At 39.5% G+C, this 18,915-nt stretch overlaps 3 protein-coding genes across 3 annotated transcripts; 2 read left to right on the top strand and 1 right to left on the bottom strand.

The window, feature by feature from the left end:
- The first annotated feature begins 273 nt into the window (after positions 1-273).
- tmem134 (transmembrane protein 134) lies at positions 274-7,086 on the top strand. Its single transcript, XM_063883441.1, has 8 exons — positions 274-506; positions 862-1,118; positions 4,762-4,829; positions 4,911-4,997; positions 5,086-5,162; positions 5,607-5,651; positions 6,573-6,626; positions 6,735-7,086. Exons 2-8 carry the CDS (start codon positions 903-905, stop codon positions 6,815-6,817), a joined length of 630 nt encoding a protein of 209 aa, XP_063739511.1. The 5' UTR covers positions 274-506; positions 862-902; the 3' UTR covers positions 6,818-7,086.
- Positions 7,087-7,679: 593 nt separating this feature from the next.
- On the top strand, positions 7,680-11,091 carry aip (aryl hydrocarbon receptor interacting protein). Its single transcript, XM_063883440.1, has 7 exons — positions 7,680-7,846; positions 8,412-8,594; positions 8,675-8,863; positions 9,058-9,234; positions 9,349-9,490; positions 9,623-9,852; positions 9,979-11,091. The coding sequence occupies exons 1-7, from the start codon at positions 7,748-7,750 to the stop codon at positions 9,982-9,984; spliced, it is 1,026 nt and encodes a 341-aa protein (XP_063739510.1). The 5' UTR covers positions 7,680-7,747; the 3' UTR covers positions 9,985-11,091.
- A 337-nt stretch (positions 11,092-11,428) lies between these two features.
- cdk2ap2 (cyclin dependent kinase 2 associated protein 2) lies at positions 11,429-17,943 on the bottom strand. The gene is made up of 5 exons (XM_063883442.1): positions 17,857-17,943; positions 16,960-17,115; positions 13,828-13,919; positions 12,994-13,114; positions 11,429-12,173 (listed from the first exon to the last, which is right to left on the bottom strand). Exons 2-5 carry the CDS (start codon positions 17,012-17,014, stop codon positions 12,106-12,108), a joined length of 336 nt encoding a protein of 111 aa, XP_063739512.1. The 5' UTR covers positions 17,015-17,115; positions 17,857-17,943; the 3' UTR covers positions 11,429-12,105.
- Positions 17,944-18,915: the final 972 nt, after the last annotated feature.

The following is an 18,915-nucleotide window of genomic DNA, read 5'->3' as shown; positions in this document are numbered from 1 at the left end:
TTCTAAAAGTGTAATTTCATATAAAATGGCAAACAATGCAAAGGTTGTTATACTATAATAATCTTACGATATAATCATATAACATTGTCAGGGGGCATTGTTTTATAAGTAGTACTTTTTTGTAGTAGTTATAATACTTCAATCAGAAGTTTTTGATTTTACGTACAAACTACTACAACATACAAACTTCAATGCAGGACCTTTTCTTGTAAAACACTAGGACGATTTCCTTCTCCACTTAACTTGTGTCGATCGACAAACCGACACTCGATTTAGTAAACTGAGTAACCAAGGGATCTTAGGGCGTAATCAGACTAGTGCAATCGAGACCCGGTTGTTAAAAACGAAGAGACTAAAACACTTTAAATCATTTTTCGCAATACAAACAAAACAATAAGTGGACGGAAGGCTTTGTTGATAAATAAAGAGCTTATAAGTATGTGACCCGTGTTTTCACAACTTGGAGTGGAGTTCAGCCTCCCCGGAGAAGGGATCAAGTAAAGACAGTAAGTTAAGTTTTCCTCCTGGTCATCTGATCGGCTAGCGGAAAGAGACCAAACAATGGCCAACAACGCAGCCCGTAAACTGCTGGTTAACTCTGGTCCTGTTTGCTCAAATATGAAGTCCAATTCAATGCAGTATTGTAGTTTTACCTTTTTACAAAGTGTATACTTACCTACAGTTAGAGGATTTCAGGCTCCAGACTAGTTTCTTTTGAGTTTAGTCATTTGTGCGCGTACTTAAAATGCAAAAAAGTCAATAAAGTTAACTTTCTTAGCGTTTAACTCGTTTACTATTGGTCTGGAATTGCAGACAGTGCATGTTATCTCTAAAAGCACTGATTTTTCTTTCAATCCACAGTGAGCATCAAGCCACCGAACTTCAGGGTGTAAGAGGAAATCATGGCCACACAGTTTAGTATCGATGATGCCTTTGTTTTGGATGGAGATGAGGAGGGAGCAGTGTCTGATGGAGACACCGAGGGATGGAAGAGCAGAGACAAGGACAGGGAAGGAGGAGAGATGACATTTGGTCCTCTAACTTTCTCCAAACCTCAGACTCATCCCTCGCCTGCTGCTGCTGCCGGCTCCCCTGAACACAGTAACCTAAAGTATCAGGTACACGTATCTTCTTTTTAATAATCCTCTATTACACTAGAAAGGTTCCATTGAAATATAATATCTCTTCTGCCAAGCGAGGCAGCAGAACAAAAAGTAGATTTACAAGTACAAACAGGAACAGATAATATCACAACGAAAACCAAAACACAACAACAGACAGAGACTTAACAATTGTGGAAAAATAATGGCACTTGTTGAAAACAACTACATTAAAAAACTGATTTTAACGGATTTGATAATGTGTCAGAAGAACTACTGCCTTGCAGCTCCAAGCTTACGGGGCTTGAGAGAGAAAGGCCAGCTATGTTATGGTAATTGAGACCATAAGAGTGGTTTTCCCCCCAGTGTTATTAACATGCATACAGTGAAGGAAATAAGTATTTGATACCCTGCCGATTTTGTTAGTTTGCCCACTTACAAGGAACTGAACAGTCTATACTTGTAATGGTATGTTTATTTTAACAGTGAGAGATAGAATATCAAGAAGAAAATCCAGAAATGTACATTACATTTTTTAAATTTGTGTTTAATTGTGGGAAATAAGTATTTGAACCCCTTGCAAAACATGATTTAATACTTGGTGGAGAAAGCCTTGTTGGACAGCACAGAGGTCAGATGCTTCTTGTAGTTGGTCACCAGGTTTGCGCACATCTCAGGAGGGATTTTGGTCCTCTCCTCTCTGCAGATTCTCTCAAAATCCTTAAGGTTTGGAGGCTGATGCTTGGCAGCTTGAAGCTTCAGCTCCCTCCACAGATTTTCTATAGGATGGAGGTCCGGAGACTGGCTAGGCCCCTCCATCACCTTAATGGGCTTCTTCTTTAGCCACTCCTTAGTTGCCTTGGCCGTATTTTCTGGGTCATTGTCGTGCTGGAAGACCTATCCATGTCCCATTTTCAGTGTCCTGGCTGAGGGAAGGAGGTTATCAGCCAATATTTTACAGTACATGGCCCCCTCCATCATCCCTTCGATGCGGTGAATCACCCTGTGCCCTTAGCGGAGAAACACCCCCAAAGCATAATGTTTCCACTTCCATGCTTGACGCTGGGGATGGTGTTCTTCGGGTAATAGTCAGCATCTCTCTTCCTCCAAACACGACATGTCGAGTTGAAGCCTAAGATCTTGATTTTGGTCTCATCTGACCACATCACCTTCTCATAAGCCTTCTCTGAATCATTCAGATGTTCTTTGCAGACTTCAGACGGCCTGTACATGTGCCTTCTTGAGCAGGGGCGCTTCAGGATTTTAATCCATCACAGCATAGTGTGTTACCAATAGTTTTCTTGGTGACTGTGGTCCCAGCTGCCTTGAGATCATCAATAAGTCCCTCCTGTGTAGTTCTTGGCTGATCCTCACCTTTCTCATGATCATTGATAGCCTACCCCAAGAGGCAAGATCTTAGATGTGGAGCCCCAGATCGAGGGCGATTGATGGTCATTTTGTGCTTCTTCCATTTTCTAATAATCAAACCAGTTGTCTCTTTCTCTCACCAAGCTGCTTGCTGGTGGTTTTGTCTTCTATTCCAGCCTTGTGCTGGTCTACAATCTTGTCCCTGATGTCCTTAGACATTAGTTCCACCATGATCACAAGACCTGTCTCTGGTCTTGCCCTCAGTGGAGAGGTTGTAATCTGTTTTATTGACTGTGTCTTTTGTCCAGGTAAAGAGTTGACATCAGGTGTACTTTCTTAAAGTGAGAGGACTTATTTAACTGGTCCGTGGGAGCCAGAATTCTTTTTGGTTGCAAGTGGATCAAATACTTATTTCCCACAATTAAACGCAAATCAATTTATATCTTTTTTTTTATGTACATTTCTGGAATTTCTTTTTCATATTCTGTCTCTCACTGTTAAAATAAACCTACCATTAAAAGTATAGACTTTGTAACTGGGCAAACTTACAAAATCGGTAGGGGATCAAATTCTTATTTCCTTCACTGTACATCTTCTGTGTATACACCCATATACAGTGGGGCAAAAAAGTATTTAGTCAGCCACCAATTGTGCAAGTTCTCCCATTTAAAAAGATGAGAGAGGCCTCTCATTTTTATCATAGGTATACCTCAACTATGAGAGACAGGATGAGAAAATAAAATCCAGGAAATCACATTGTAGGATTTTTAATGAATTAATTGGTAAATTCCTCGGTAAAATAAGTATTTGGTCACCTACAAACAAGCAAGATTTCTGGCTCTCACAGACCTGTAACTTCTTCTTTAAGAGGCTCCTCTGTCCTCCACTCGTTACCTGTATTAATGGCACCTTTTTGAACTTTTTATCAGTATAAAAGACACCTGTCCACAACCTCAAACAGTCATACTCCAAACTCCACTATGGCCAAGACCAAAGAGCTGTCAAAGGACACCAGAGACTAAATTGTAGACCTGCACCAGGCTGGGAAAACTGAATCTGCAATAGGTAAGCAGCTTGGTGTGAAGAAATCAACTGTGGGAGCAATTATTAGAAAATGGAAGACATACAAGACCACTGCTAATCTCCCTCGATCTGGGGCTCCACGCAAGATCTCACCCCGTGGAGTCAAAATGATCACAAGAACGGTGAGCAAAAATCCCAGAACCACACGGGGGGACCTAGTGAATGACCTGCAGAGAGCTGGGACCAAAGTAACAGAGGCTACCATCAGTAACACACTACGCCGCCAGGGACTTCAATCCTGCAGTTCAAGACGTGTCCCCCTGCTTAAGCCAGTACATGTCCAGGCCCGTCTGAAGTTTGCTAGAGGGCATTTGGATGATCCAGAAGAGGATTGGGAGAATGTCATATGGTCAGATGAAACCAAAATAGAACTTTTTGGTAAAAACTCAACTCGTCGTGTTTGGAGGAGAAAGAATGCAGAGTTGCATCCAAAGAACACCATACCTACTGTGAAGCATGGGGGTGGAAACATCATGCTTTGGGGCTGTTTTTCTGCAAAGGGACCAGGACGACTGATCCGTGGAAAGGAAAGAATGAATGGGGCCATGTATCGTGAGATTTTGAGTGAAAACCTCCTTCCATCAGCAAGGGCACTGAAGATGAAGCGTGGCTGGGTCTTTCAGCATGACAATGATCCCAAACACACCGCCAGGGCAACGAAGGAGTGGCTTCGTAAGAAGCATTTCAAGGTCCTGGAGTGGCCTAGCCAGTCTCCAGATCTCAACCCCATAGAAAATCTTTGGAGGGAGTTGAAAGTCTGTGTTGCCCAGCGACAGCCCCAAAACATCACTACTTTAGAGGAGATCTGCATGGAGGAATGGGCCAAAATACCAGCAACAGTGTGTGAAAACCTTGTGAAGACTTACAGAAAACGTTTGACCGCTGTCATTGCCAACAAAGGGTATATAACAAAGTATTGAGATTAACTTTTGTTATTGCCCAAATACTTATTTTCCACAATAATTTGAAAATAAATTATTTAAAAATCCTATAATGTGATTTCCTGGATTTCTTTTTCTCATTTTGTCTCTCATAGTTGAGGTATACCTATGATAAAAATTACAGGCCTCTCTCATCTTTTTAAATGGGAGAACTTGCACAATTGGTGGCTGACTAAATACTTTTTTGCCCCACTGTATATGTATATGTTATTTTTATATAACATGTTCACTTAAAACTGCGACTTCTTTATCATCTGCTGCATGTGTAGAATCTGGAAAATGAAGACATCTTGGTCAGCAATGGCAATTCCTCTTTCAATAACTTTTTCAAAATCAGGTGAGTCTTATGTGTAGAACTATTGATGTGATTTTGCTTCCTTTGAATGTGAGATAAAGTCTGTTTGTGCTCTCTCCAAAGCGACCCTGCAACTCTGTCTTACTGCAGCTCACAGTGGTCCTTCAGCACCTTGAGTTCTGTCACACACCTTTCTGCTCATTGCTGCGGGTGAGTTCAAACAACTCAAACAAACCTCAACAACAAGCACACACACATTATCACATTCACAAAATCACTTAAAAAATGTTTTGCTCAGGTGGGTGTCCCATCCGCTTGTGAAGAAAAACAGAAGAGTTGTTCTGGCTTCTTTCCTTCTCCTCATCACTGGAGTCGGTAAGTCTTGAAGAGTTCATTTATACTTTTTGAACACTTTACAATGTACAGCACAAAATACAGGGTACCAGTTTAGGTGACTTAAAAGAAAACAAAAAACACAACAAAATATTTTTTAAGCAAGGAAATAATCCCATCAGACCAGTCCCAACCATCCTTACAGCCAGACACGTACAGTCACAAAGACTTGTTTTTTACCAAATAAATAAAAACAACCGGAAAATGTTTACTTAAAGACAAATGCATTTATTTTAGATGTCAGTTGTTCCTGTTTTTCTTAGTGTTGTGTAAGTCAGTGACATGTTTGGAAAACTGAACTTTGTTCCCTTGTTGATCCTCTTTGTAAAACTGATTTTTAGAGTTATCTAAGTGAATAAAAAAATAGTTTTATAAATGCTGGATTGTCACCCCACCCTACTGATGTACTTGCATTTCTTCTTGTAGCTCTCATTTTCACAGGTGTTGTCATACAGCTGAATCCAGTTGCAGGTAAGGAACCAAAACCTTTTTGGTTAATTTAATGATGTTGTTGTCAAAAAAGGAGACAGTTAGTCTCTTAACCCAGATGCAATATGATCACAGATCATTTAAGCATTATCATCAAGCACAAAATGCTAAACATGTGTGCTGGATATTTAAAAAAGTTCTGCTTAAAGATTGTTGTATGAGCTGATACAGAAGCAGAAAAGCAGTGACAACAACGTTACAACTAAATTATAATTCACAAACTTGACACAAATGACCACATTGGAAAAGAAAGTACCAATTAAAAATAACCACATTTGGTTGAACTAACGTAAACATTACAAGAAAGATATTCCTTTGTGTCTGTGTACCTGCATGGTAAAATGCTGAACTGTATGTTTCGATTGGAGTCTGTGAATGTGTATTCTGGCAGCCCACAAACAAAGCTTGGCAGCTCAGTGTGTAATCCTAGCCAGTATACTTTTCCTGTAACACCATCACACACACTCGGCTGGATCGATGGTGAAGAAGCAGTAGTCATTCAAGGCCAAAGTCCTTTTCATGATAAAAAAGCAGTGTTTCTCAATCCAGTACAAATTTGTCCTACTTGTGTTGTTGCTCGACTTTAACAACTGGCGTGAAGGAATAAAGTGTTTAGTAAACAGTAGTTGAGTGCTACAGTAAGTTATAATACTTATCAATTGTCAGTGAATTCTAAGACAGCAAAGTTGTAGTTTCAAACAAAGTCAGAAACAAATTGTTGTCTCAAGTTTCAACTGGTCTGCTTCCTTTTGGTACCAATCTTTTAATCTCTATTCTTGCAATAAAGAAAATAATATTTTTTTCCCAAAATGTTAAAATATTCCTTTATTGTTTGGTTGCATGGAATATTGTGTGTGACCATGTCTTTTCTGAGGGTTGATTCTTACAAAACTGTTTTCACAGGTGTTTCAAGTGCTATTTTCTTTGTACCTGGATTTCTTCTCTTCATCCCTGGCGGTAAATTTTATATTTTTTCCAGAATTTTGTTTCACTTGACATTAGCCCTTACAACTTAATTTGTGCTTTGTTTTGTATATGTAAAATTGATCTGTGTATTTCCTGCAGTGTACCATGTGATATACATCAGCTGTGCTGTCCGTGGAAGAAGAGGCTTCAAATTGTTCTACCTACCTTATTTTGAAAAATAACATTTCATGAGACACAAATTTTACTTTTTTTTCTTAAATGAATTGTATTTTGTCACTTTTAACTAAAAAAATGTTGTTACATGGTTGTTTTTTCTTGTCATTGTAATGACCACTTCTTACTCAACCACTCAGTGCTTCCACTTTGTGTCCACATGGACTGATATTGCTGTGTGTGTACATGAAAAAGAAGGAGATAGATCTTGCCTGTGTTTCTCTATGTTGTGTGAATAATGACTGTGAAATTACAATAAAACTTTTGTATATTTTAATATGTGTTTTTTTAGTTGTTGCAAGTGAGCTAGAGAAGGGGTGGTGGGTCAAACCTGCAGCTCAGGCTGCTCAGGGATTTAGATATCAGTGTCTATCTTACTGCTCACTCCTGCTATTATTAACTGTCTTGAGTCTGCATGGCTGTTTCTTTTGTTTTTGGTTCTAGGGTCTTTATCTTAACACAGTAGAATTCTAGACCTGTCTAATCTTGGAAGTTACGGAAGCACACGTAGGTGAATACAATTGCTTTTATATAGTGTGTCATATTATCCCTGAGATTGTTAAATATAGAAAAATTGACATTATTGGCATTGTTATGTTGTTCCATACTGTGATTTATTTTTATTTTAACGACAATTAAGAAATATCATACTATGATATATTTGTGGCTTAATTTTGTTGTGACTTTCTTATGACATAGTTTAGAATAAAATGAGAATACTCAAGTCAAAATGTAAATGTAATGTTACATTTCATCACTGCTCCTTAAGTATGCATCAATTAAAAGAGACTAAACGTAAATATTTTTCTACTATGTCTTGGAGAAAGCAGTCTGTGCAGCCCCAGCCTAGAGGGCGCTAAGAAGCCGAAGGGGAAGTCTAACGAAAGGACTGGCTTCGGCAAACATCGTCATCTCTCGTAAACTCGACTCGGTCAAGGATGGAGGAAGAAGCACGTAAGCTTCTCGAGGAAGGAATTGTAAAGAAACTGATCAGTCCTGGCAAAGGAGAGCTATCGGCCTTTCCCAATGGAACCAAGGTAAAACTGCGGAATGTCCACAGACGTACGAGTAGGGTCCTGTCCTCGGAAATAGATTAAGAAAAACGACGAAGCACGTTAGCTAATGCTATCACTGGGAAGCTAACACTTCAGGCACTGTCAGATTAATGTTTCACCAAACACATTATGCTTGTACATATTCACTGCTCACAAAGCTGTAGGCATTGCTGCCTCGTTTTTGGCTATACTGTGTAACATTAGTTGAGCGGGCTCTTTTAAAGCCAGGGTATTTTACATTTTTCCCCTTATTTTTTTTCATCTGATGGAAAGATAAGGGGAGGGACAGGATGGCATGTGTTTATGAAGGCTGGTTGGTCGAAATCTCACGTCAATCCAACATCTATTGTTGTGGTTGGTCAAGATGTGATGGAGCGGATACGCTCTCCCGGCTTGTCAGAGAAGTACAGCTTGCTCATTTTTTCTAGTAAACAAGCTGCATCGATCCAGTTTACTTAAAGGGGAATGTCTAAACAATTATTTTAACGGGATACTTCTGTTGATCAGGGTTTAATGTGTCTGTGTTTATCGTATCTCTTTTCACCAGGTCGTCTTCCACTACCGCACCAGCCTGTGTGATGGCACAGTGCTGGATGACTCCAGGACCATGGGGGGCCGCGACAAACCCATGGAGCTCATTTTAGGCAAGAAGTTTAAACTAGCTGCGTGGGAAAGAGTGTTGATCACCATGCGACAAGGCGAAGTTGCAGAATTTACCTGCGAAAATAAGGTTAGTGAGCTAGTCATTTTGTTGGTATGCAGTGCACATTGTTTGTTTCGGTGCATTGACCATTTCTCTTCACCCGTCAGCACACAGCACTGTACCCACTCGTCTCCCAGTCCCTGAGAAACATCAGTGCTGGTAAGGACCCCCTGGAAGGCCAGAGGCATTGCTGTGGCATTGCCCAGATTCACTCCCACCACTCTCTGGGCCATAAAGACCTGGATCATCTTCAGGCCAATCCACAGCCTCTTCTCTTCACCATAGAGCTGCTGGAGGTGAGCAGACAGGACAGAGCACCACGTTAAAAATCATCAGTGGCATTTTATAGTATTCAGTGTGAGAAAACACCTTTGGTTATAATATAATATGACACTAACACAAATGGTTGGCTATAGTTTAGCAAAAACCTAAATGTATAAGTCGAAATATGGGATTCAGCCACTGTTCTTCAATCTCTTTCTCTGCTCAGGTTCTGCCTCCAGGATCGTTCCAGCTTGATGTGTGGGCTATGACAGATGAAGAGAAATTTGCGCTCGTGCCTCAGATCCATGAGGAAGGCAACTCGCTTTTCAAGGAGGGCAAAATTAAAGAAGCTACAGAGAAGTACTACAATGGCATTGCCTGCCTAAAAAATCTACAGATGAAGGTAAGGGCGCAGTTGAATACAAAAGAAAATAAATCTGATCCAGTTTTTAGTATCTAATTTTATTAGAACAAACACTTGCAACTTCTTTCTGTGACTTTTTCTCTCCCCTTCAAGGAACATCCTGGAGACGAGGTATGGGTAAAGTTGGACCAAATGATCACACCACTGCTCCTAAACTTCTGCCAGTGCAAGCTGCTCCAGGGCCAGTACTACGAAGTCATCGAACACTGCTCGGCCATCGTCTTCAAGTATGAGGGTAAGGCTTTCTTGTTGGTGTTATATACGAACAGCAGCTTCCAACAAAACATTAATCCTGGTCTATGTAGACAATTAGGTTTATTTTATTGTATTTGTCTTTTTTCTATTATTTATGTCCTATTCATAACAGACAATGTGAAAGCCTTCTACAAGCGTGCTAAGGCCCACGCTGCAGTGTGGAATGAGGTGGAGGCCAGGGCGGACTTTAATAAGGTTTTGGAGCTGGACCCCTCTCTGGGACCATCTGTTGCCAAGGAACTGAAGGCCATGGAATACAGGATCCGCAACAAAGAGAAGGAGGAAAAGGGTCGCTACAAAGGCCTATTCAACTACACCGAACCCCCAGCTGCTGCCACTACAGTAAAACAATTTTAATTTTAATTTTAAAGCAACCGTCTTCTATCTGGCTCTCAGATATTCAATTTAAGATGTTTGTTACAACATGATATAGTAGAAATGTAAGTCTTTGCTTTTCCTTCCCCATAGGGTTGAATCTCACAATGGGATGGAAGAAGAGGATTCCTGTGAATTTCAAGATGGAGAAGAAACTGTAGACACTGCTGGTGTTTTAGTTTTTATCCATGCACCCATGCGCCAAACACTCTTCCCTCTGCCCCCATGGCACACTCGAAATGTTCTCACACTGTCCAGTCACACAGTCACGTATACCAAGGTGCGATTTGCTTTCCTGCCTTAAATCTTTCTCAACTCACTCTCTCTCAAAAAAAAGTAAAATTCGGTCTTTGATGAGGACATGATATTACCAGCTTGACTTTTATATTCCATAGGAACCTCATGTATGGTATGTACTGGCCATCTTTATTTCAGAGCTGTTACAGAAATGTTAACACTCTTGGTATCTCACTTGCTCACAGTAATGGGCTACTACCTACAGAATGTTACCCTTAGCAACATTTTCACAGGATTTGCTGATTTTTGTTGTTTTTCATTTAATGATGCATTTATCAGCTGTTTGTGGAAAGTCAATGTATTGCAATTCATATAGAAAACACCAATTTTTCGCAGTATTAGAAACAAGTAGTTTAATCATGTTTTGTTGTCTTGCTTTCTCTGAAATATGTGCAGAGCTGTTGGATTTTTCTAATATTACTTGTAACTTAAGTCCAACCAGGAGAGATTTTGATGGAATTCCAGGTAGAAATGTTCTCCCCTCCAAAGAAACAAGGAATATTTTTTTTTCTTGAACAAGGGACATCATGCACTCATCATGCACACTGCTGCTTTGCACCGCCAGACCTGCTCTTCCATCTTGGTCACAGCAGAAGCACAGGAATAAGCAGAAGACCATGATCTCCTGGTGTATGGGACTGGGAAACCCAGCGTTCTGTGACAATCATTATAAAACATACATGGACTTGTGTTATCTTTGCTTTTGCTTATGTACTTATTTCCTTTATATAAGAAATATACCATTCTATTGTTTGTTGTCAAGATGGACTCTCCCCTCACCTGCTCCTTTACTCGCTTTAATAGAGCCACTCATTACTCATGTGAAGCGATAATGGTGTCTGAAATCTGAAGTGAGATTTTAGTGAGGTGGCGATTATATAACAAAAAATAAATGTGTGTTTATCTCTCGCTCTGCATTCTTTTAATCCATTTTGTGCCTCATTATTTGGAAAAATAGCGCTTGTTAAGTATCCTCTTAATGTTCCAGCCTGTTCTTCAGTAAAACATGCTCAAACTAGTTATAGAACTTCAAAACATTAGTGCACTGTAAAAGTTTTCAGAGCTCTCACACGCCGTTGCTCTCATAAATGGAGTCTACTCATTGCTTAATGCCCTGAAAGACTTCACTTAAATTAAAGGAAGATGTCTCACTCTCTGCACAATACATCAGTGTAACCAAAAGAACTCAGCACCAACTCCACAGCAACCAATGCATTATGGTCCACAAATGAAAAAGCCACTGAAGGTTTTTTTTCTTCTGTTATTTAATTAAGATATACATACAGAACTGCAAAAATCTGGTTTACAAAATTTCCATACTAACAAATTGACTTGAGATGTACAGCGTTCTTGGGATTTAAAAACATCTAATGTGTGTTGACACTACAAAAAACCAATGCAATGTGGATGGAAATGGGGTATACTCAGGATGCACAGATTGACAAAAAATATTCAGTGATTGCAGAGTGAGGGTGAGAATAGAAACTTGAGAAGAGGTGCAGCTGGAACTTTGATTTCACCATTAAAAGCAACCCATCTGTCTTGGTCAATAGCCATTACTGAACAAATACAACTTTAAAAACATTCCCATAGATTTTACTAATTCGATTACCAATCGATCTTACTAAGGTCTTTTCCTTAGTAATGTGTTTAAATTCCCCACAATATAATTTAAAATAGATACAAACCTGCATTTTGCATACACCCTACAGTTCACAGAATGTTTGTGATAAACAGAAAATGGTATGGTGGAATGCAGGGAACAGTGGAGACAAGAAGGACATAATGCAACTATAAAGAGCTGCAGAGGAAAGCGCAAAAAAGTTGACAGGATGGAAAAAAAGGTTGTAAAACAGACAGGGGGATCTTGAGGACAGGCTTCTACAGGACAAAGTGGGGAGTGAAGGGAGCTTTCAAAAAAGGTTATGTGCGGGCGCTTCTCTCCGTCTCTGCAAGACACTCCCTGACCAGAGCGCGGGCATGGATAATACCTGAACAAGAGAGACACGAGGTGCAAGGAAGCATTAAATTAACAGTTTGAATTGAAATAAATTGCTTATGTAATTGGTAAGAGTTTCTCTCTGCGTACCTCAACTAATAATAAACCTATGCAGTCTAAGATAACAAAAGAGCTGGAAATTAGTAGCATAATGATCATTGCCTTCTTGGACCACAACTTGTGGTTTGAACTGACTTTCAGGAACTCAAATGTTCACACAGAAAATGGGATTTTAACCCTTATGATATGTTAAAAATGGCTAATTTCTTGATGGTTATTCGTTACTCATTACCCAATGCTGTAACTATTTGTATTATTAATAGCAAAATCAACCCATGTTCTCCTTATCTAATTTAGCTTATTGTCTTTGCTTCAGAGTTTACTTAAACAAATATGTAAAAAACTAAACTGTAGTGAATTGGTTATACATCCCCCCTTTGAAGAACAGTCACTAACAACATTCTCTGCATTTTATATTGTATTTATTTATTTTCCGTTTACTTCATCTTCATTACTTGCACATTGGTCTGCATCATTATTTGCACTATTCTATTCCTCGCTGTTCTATCTTGCACTATATCACCATAAAGCGAAAGAGAAGATTTATTTTATTCCCACTAGTAGATGACCCAAGGTCACAACTCTTCCTTGGAGTCCTTTATTTCCATATTAAAAGCAGAACAAGTCGAGCAGGAACAACTCTCTCCCCCTTGAGCACTCGTATGAACTATTCATGACACACACCGCCGCATACACAAATCAGGACTTTTAGCGAGAAAAGGTAATGTATGCTTTTATAAAGTAAAATATACCTCTCTTTAGCCTCTCCATAGCACTCTTGCTCCCAGCGTAGGTAGGCCTGATCTCACGGCTCATCTCCTCAATGACGGAAAGAAGCTCACTGTATGTGGACCCTTGAGACACTTTGACAGGCTGCTTGTTCATTTTCACAAACAGGTCATGAATGGGGGAGAAAAAAAAGATCTATCAACACGGGTCTCAGCTGAAAATGCGTATCAGAATGAAAGAAAAAAGTTCCAAGAAAGACATACCACTTCCTAATATGATATAGCGTGATGCTAAATAGAGCACAGATACATAACAGATAGACCCCACACCAGTCTTATGCTAAGTCTCTCCACATCCCCTAAGCTATTTAGCTCTGTGTATCCATGGATTCATATAATCATATAAATGTGAAAAATACTTGTGTTTTTTTTTTTTTTTTAATACTAGTCAGCCATCTCCAAGGTCTCACACTCATCACACGCTGCCTCAGCAATAACCTTCCAAAGCTGTCTCAAACAGTGTTCACTTCACCCCATGAATAAAAGAAGAAAGAAAAGCTTTTAAAAGGTGGATTAGCAAAAAGCTGACCCTCCCTCTTTCACTGAAGCTACAAATGGAGGATAAGTCTCGTATAAAGTCAAGCTAATTTACAATAGAAAGGAAAGTTCACAATTATTGACCAGCTTTCAGATTACAGCAGGGGGTGTATTCAGCTACACAGAGACTGGAGCATGTTCATGAGGCATTATTTATTCCGCTGCTCTGCTATACTGCTGAAGCCTGAGTGAAGTTTTATATAAGTGTGTTTTACCAAAGAGAACACAACGGTACTGTGAATAACTGTAGCGCAGACATACCTGAACAAAGCCCATGGAGGGGGGGCCAAAGTCACTAAAAGCCGGCCTAAAGTTGGATGACGAGGGCAGGGAAGGAGAGGGCACTGAGGAGCCTGCGCAGAAGAGGAGAATAGATGTTACAGACTTTAGCTGGAACACAAGAACATTGAGGAGCAGTGTGCCTCCTGAAACATAAAAATAATTGATTTCAAAATACTGCTGCTGGTTTATAAAGCATTGAATGGTTTAGGCCCAAAATACATTTCTCCTGCTACATTATGAACCACCCAGAACTCTCAGGTCTTCTGGGATCTGGGTCTACTTTCTGTCCCCAGAGTTGGAACCAAACATGGAGAAGCAGCATTCAGTTATTATTATCTGGAGCAAACTCACAGAAACGTCTAGGTCTGCCGCAACTCTTACTACTGTTTCATCCAGGCTGAAGACTTTCCTTTTTGCTGCTGCTTTTAATTGAACTCTTAATATCTAACACTGCACTGAAACTTTTATTCATGGATTTTATACCTGTTATTCATGTTTTGTGTTAATTTCATTGTCTTTGCTTTAAATGAAGTTGCTTTCATTTTTTAAAAGCACTTTCAATTGCCTTGTGATGAAAAGTGTTGTATGAATAGACTTGCCTTGAAACCTTCAAAAACATGTTTAGTAAGGGATTAGCACTCAGAGTAGTTTATTGTGTGTATATGGCCACTTACCATTACCTTTGTTAGTTTTTAACTACAGTTTGGGCCATAAATATTTGGACAGAGACAAAGTTTTTCTAATTTTGGTTCTGTACATTACCACAATACATTTTAAATGAAACGATTCAGATGCAGTTGAAGTGCAGACTTTCAGCTTTAATTCAGTGGGTTGAACAAAAAGATTGCATAACAATGTGAGGAACACACAATCCCTTCATTTCAGGGGCTCAAAAGTAATTGGACAAATTAAATAACTGAAAATAAAATGTTAATTTCTAATACTTGGTTGAAAACCCTTTGCTGGCAATGACTGTCTGAAGTCTTAAACTCATGGATATCACCAGAGGCTGGGTTTCCTACTTTTTAATGCTCGGCCCGGCCTTTACTGCAGCGGTTTTCAGTTGCTGTTTGTTTGTGGGCCTTTCTGTCTGAAGTTTAGTCTTTAACAAGTGAAATGCATGCTCAATTGGGTTGAGATCAGGTGACTGACTTGGTCATTCAAGAATATTCCACTTCTTTGCTTTAATAAACTCCTGGGTTGCTTTGGCTGTTTGTTTTTGGGTCATTGTCCATCTGTATTATGAAACGCCGCCCAATCAATTTGGCTGCATTTGAGCAGACAGTATGTCTCTGAACACCTCAGAATTCATCTGGCTGCTTCTGTCTGGTGTCACATCATCAATAAACACTAGTGACCCAGTGCCACTGGCAGCCATGCATGGCCAAGCCATCACACTGCCTCTGCCGTGTTTTATAGCTGATGTGGTATGCTTTGGATCATGAGCTGTACCACGCCTGCTCCATACTTTTTTCTTGTCATCATTCTGGTAGAGGTTGATCTTGGTTTCATCTGTCCAAAGAATGTGATTCCAGAACTGTGCTGGCTTTTTTAGATGTTTTTTAGCAAAGTCCAATCTAGCCTTTCTATTCTTGAGGCTTATGAGTGGCTTGCACTGTGCAGTGAACCCTCTGTATTTACTTTCATGCAGTTTTCTCTTTATGGTAGACTTGGACATTGATACGCCTACCTCCTGGAGAGTGTTTTTCACCAGGTTGGCTGTTGTGAAGGGGTTTCTCTTCACCATGGAAATGATTCTGCGATCATCCACCACTGTTGTCTTCTGTGGACGTCCAGGTCTTTTTGCATTGCTGAGTTAACCAGTGCTTTCTTTCTTTCTCAGGATGTACCACACTCTAGATTTGGCCACTCCTAATATTGTAGCAATTTCTCAGATGGGTCTTTTTCTGTTTTCGCAGCTTAAGGATGGCTTGTTTCACCTGCATGGAGTGCTCCTTTGACCGCATGTTCTCTTCACAGTAAAATCTTCCAAATGCAAGCACCACACCTCAAATCAACTCCATCCTTTTATCTGCTTAATTGATAATGACATAACGAAGCAATTGCCCACACCTGCCCATGACATAGCCTTTGTCCAATTACTGTTGATCCCTTTTAAAAGAGGGTGACCCATGTTAAGGAGCTGAAACTCCTAAACCTTTCATCCAATTTGAATGTGGATACCCTCAAATGAAAGCTGAGAGTCTGCACGTTATGTCCATGTCCATAATATAACTATAACGGGAATATGTTTCAGTAAACAGGTAAAAAAACAAAACTTGTGTCAGTGTCCAAATATATATGGAACTAACTGTATAATCACAACATGAGGGTTATTATGTTGCCATGGTTATTGTCATGCCAATTATGGCTAATGCATATTTATAATAGTAATTAAAGTGTTGAGCTTAAATACAGCAACTGGTCAATATGTCATGTACAACATTGAAGGGACAGTTAGCGCCCATATCAAAAATGTCAGTGACACTACAAGTTCCTTTAACATTTACTGCAATTTAGAATGTCAGCGTGCAGAAAGGATGGTGCCTCTGTTCTGGAGGAAGGCTTGTAACAGGGCGAGATTTAAACATCAATAGCGTCCTTCTCGGCTGAGCGTTAGGGTGTTCAGTTCCTAGCGGTGGCCTATATGAACTTCTCACTCATGAGTAGTCGCGTGGTAATACGGTTGACTGATCTTTAGATACCACAAGCCAAGAGCCAGTAAATAGTGCCACTATACAGCCCTGGAAAAAATTAAGAGACCACTTCAACATTATGATTTTCTCCTGTTTAATTATTTATAGGTATGTCTTTGAGTTTAATGATGAATGAATGAGTATTCTATAAACTACTGACAATTTCTCTCTGTGTTGAAATTCAACAAACACTGGAATGGCTGCCATACATGCAGAGATAAAGATTTAAGAACAATTTGGTGTGGTCTCTTAATTTTTTCCTGAGCCGTATTTAAGACAAAGCCGACATCATATTCCTAGGACATCTCCAGTACTGTGCAGCTCCTACCAACATACTCTAAACTGATAGATAGCACTAAAGTTAAGAGAGCAGAGAAATATATTTGATTCTGGGGGAACTGTGTCGGGTTAGAACCTGGAGGTGTGTGGTTGGAGCCAGATGGCGCCGGAGCAATGGGTTTGTAACTCATGGCGATTTCAGCAGGCAGCTCCCCATACGATGCGCCGCTTCCTTCGGACCCGTCAACCCGGTGCTTATACAGCTTTACTGGTGGTTATGAGCTCCTAAGAGCTGATGCAAAGAAAAAAAACACAAACACAGAAAAAAATTAAATAAAAATATTATCAAATGTACTTCATCAAGTGTGCAGTTCTCAAAGCAGTGGATATTATTTCTCAAGCATGTAGCAAACATAACCCAACCCTTGATATATTTCTTAGTTTCGTCCTGCATTTTTCTTTAAAGATGGTGAACTTGTGTCTCATGTTGTTATTTCTGCTTTATTGAACATTAATTCTACATTATGAAAAGCACTTTGAAGTTTGCTCTACGAATGATCTTCTCTTACCTTACCGTTTTCTTTAGATACAAATATCCTGTGTAAATGTGAGACGAGACGATTACCATAACAGTTCATCCCTCATAAAAGGTGCCTTCAATTAAGACTACACTTCTCATTCAAATCTGGTAAATACCACATCTGATAACAAGTTTGGAATGAATTTCACTTGATCAGTTTTATGTGTCCAGGTTTGCTAAAACCTCTCAGAGCGAGGAATATGTTAATGTGTTCACCAGAGGTGAAACAAAAGCTGAGGTTAGCTTTAGGAAGGTGAGGAAGAGCTAACTACTACTTGGTAATGTTAGCTAGATTAGCGAAGGCTAGCTGTCGCCGGTTAGCATAACAACAAGTAAGACGCAGGAAAACAGTCGTGATGCAGTGTGGATATTTCATATACAGACAGTGAATGATACGGAGGTTATCTACACTTGGAACCATTTAAAAGACTATGAACGTGGGTATTTCCTCACCTTTATAAGCAGACTTTGAAAATCCTCTGTGAGAAGGGAGCTCTTCCCGTGTGTGAGTCTGCGCAGTAGTGATGCGTAGTGTAGTACCGTTTTTTTTTTTTACTTTTAGAGCCATATGATTGGATGATGTAGTAACCTATGACGTCTGTTTCAAAGTTGTCATCATGTACGGTAACCACAGCGCCAAATTAAAAATAGTTTATTTCATAAACTCTGAAGATGATGTATTTTCTACAAATATCGGGGTTTTTTTGTCCAACTTATTCTATATTGAGAAACATTTCACATTCACATGAAGAAATGGACTGATATAAACCACATTTGCACATTTTTACTGAAAATTGCAACAGTAGCATATGGCATCACGATAAAAAATATTCATAATAAAAAGCCAATCAAAAAAACTAAATCTGTGTATTTGATGAATATTTGCATCCGGGTGAGTGTAATGAACTATGTTGTTTGCACCTGGCATTGTTCACTATGGGTGCAAATAGCATTTGCCTTTTTATTTTTGCCATATTAGTATCAAAGAAGCCGAACTGGTTTACTTCAACATCATAGATGTATAAAGAGAACTCCCACAGCAAAGTCTTCCTTTAAATAGCATCTGACTTGGCTATATATTAGTTCTTCGGAGAAAAACTCTGCATTTATAACCATTTCCTTTTTAGATTACAAACACAGTGACAAAAACATAGCATTTTCGTAAAATGACATAATATTTGGAGCAGCCTTTGCCACTTCGTAGCCTGATTTTGCACTTGTGGGTGTGTGTAAATTGCCGAATGGCTATGGTGTATCCCTGTATCAGGTGATTATAGTGATACTTTATGTTTTCATAGAAGGTCAGCAGGTGTTTGATAGAAAGAACTAGCAATGCTTTTGATAGCTCCCAACTGGTACAATGAGGTGAGTCTTTTGTAATGAGATGCCCTGGCTGAAAGAACATGAACAATATGAAAAGAAAAAGGAGAGTGCAGAATGTACCCTGTTTGACACCCAAGAGTATCTTGTACAGTATAGTAATACAAATAACAGATAATGCATTATCCAGTT

Source organism: Eleginops maclovinus, chromosome 5 (assembly GCF_036324505.1).
Source record: "Eleginops maclovinus isolate JMC-PN-2008 ecotype Puerto Natales chromosome 5, JC_Emac_rtc_rv5, whole genome shotgun sequence".
In the NCBI taxonomy this organism is placed as follows: domain Eukaryota; kingdom Metazoa; phylum Chordata; class Actinopteri; order Perciformes; family Eleginopidae; genus Eleginops; species Eleginops maclovinus.
Note: the sequence above shows the minus strand (reverse complement) of the source record. Positions and strands in the feature narration are given on the sequence as shown.

Coding starts and splice junctions, on each gene's coding strand:
- aip (XM_063883440.1), top strand. CDS start 7,748: ATGGAGGAAGAAGCACGTAAGCTTCTCGAGGAAGGAATTGTAAAGAAA. Junction 8,864..9,057: donor TCACCATAGAGCTGCTGGAG/GTGAGCAGACAG, acceptor TTCTCTGCTCAG/GTTCTGCCTCCAGGATCGTT. Junction 9,491..9,622: donor CATCGTCTTCAAGTATGAGG/GTAAGGCTTTCT, acceptor TATTCATAACAG/ACAATGTGAAAGCCTTCTAC.
- tmem134 (XM_063883441.1), top strand. CDS start 903: ATGGCCACACAGTTTAGTATCGATGATGCCTTTGTTTTGGATGGAGAT. Junction 4,830..4,910: donor AATAACTTTTTCAAAATCAG/GTGAGTCTTATG, acceptor CTCTCTCCAAAG/CGACCCTGCAACTCTGTCTT. Junction 5,163..5,606: donor TCTCCTCATCACTGGAGTCG/GTAAGTCTTGAA, acceptor TTCTTCTTGTAG/CTCTCATTTTCACAGGTGTT.
- cdk2ap2 (XM_063883442.1), bottom strand. CDS start 17,014: ATGAGTTACAAACCCATTGCTCCGGCGCCATCTGGCTCCAACCACACA. Junction 13,920..16,959: donor CTCCAACCACACACCTCCAG/GTTCTAACCCGA, acceptor TCTTCTGCGCAG/GCTCCTCAGTGCCCTCTCCT. Junction 13,115..13,827: donor CCTCCATGGGCTTTGTTCAG/GTATGTCTGCGC, acceptor ATGAACAAGCAG/CCTGTCAAAGTGTCTCAAGG.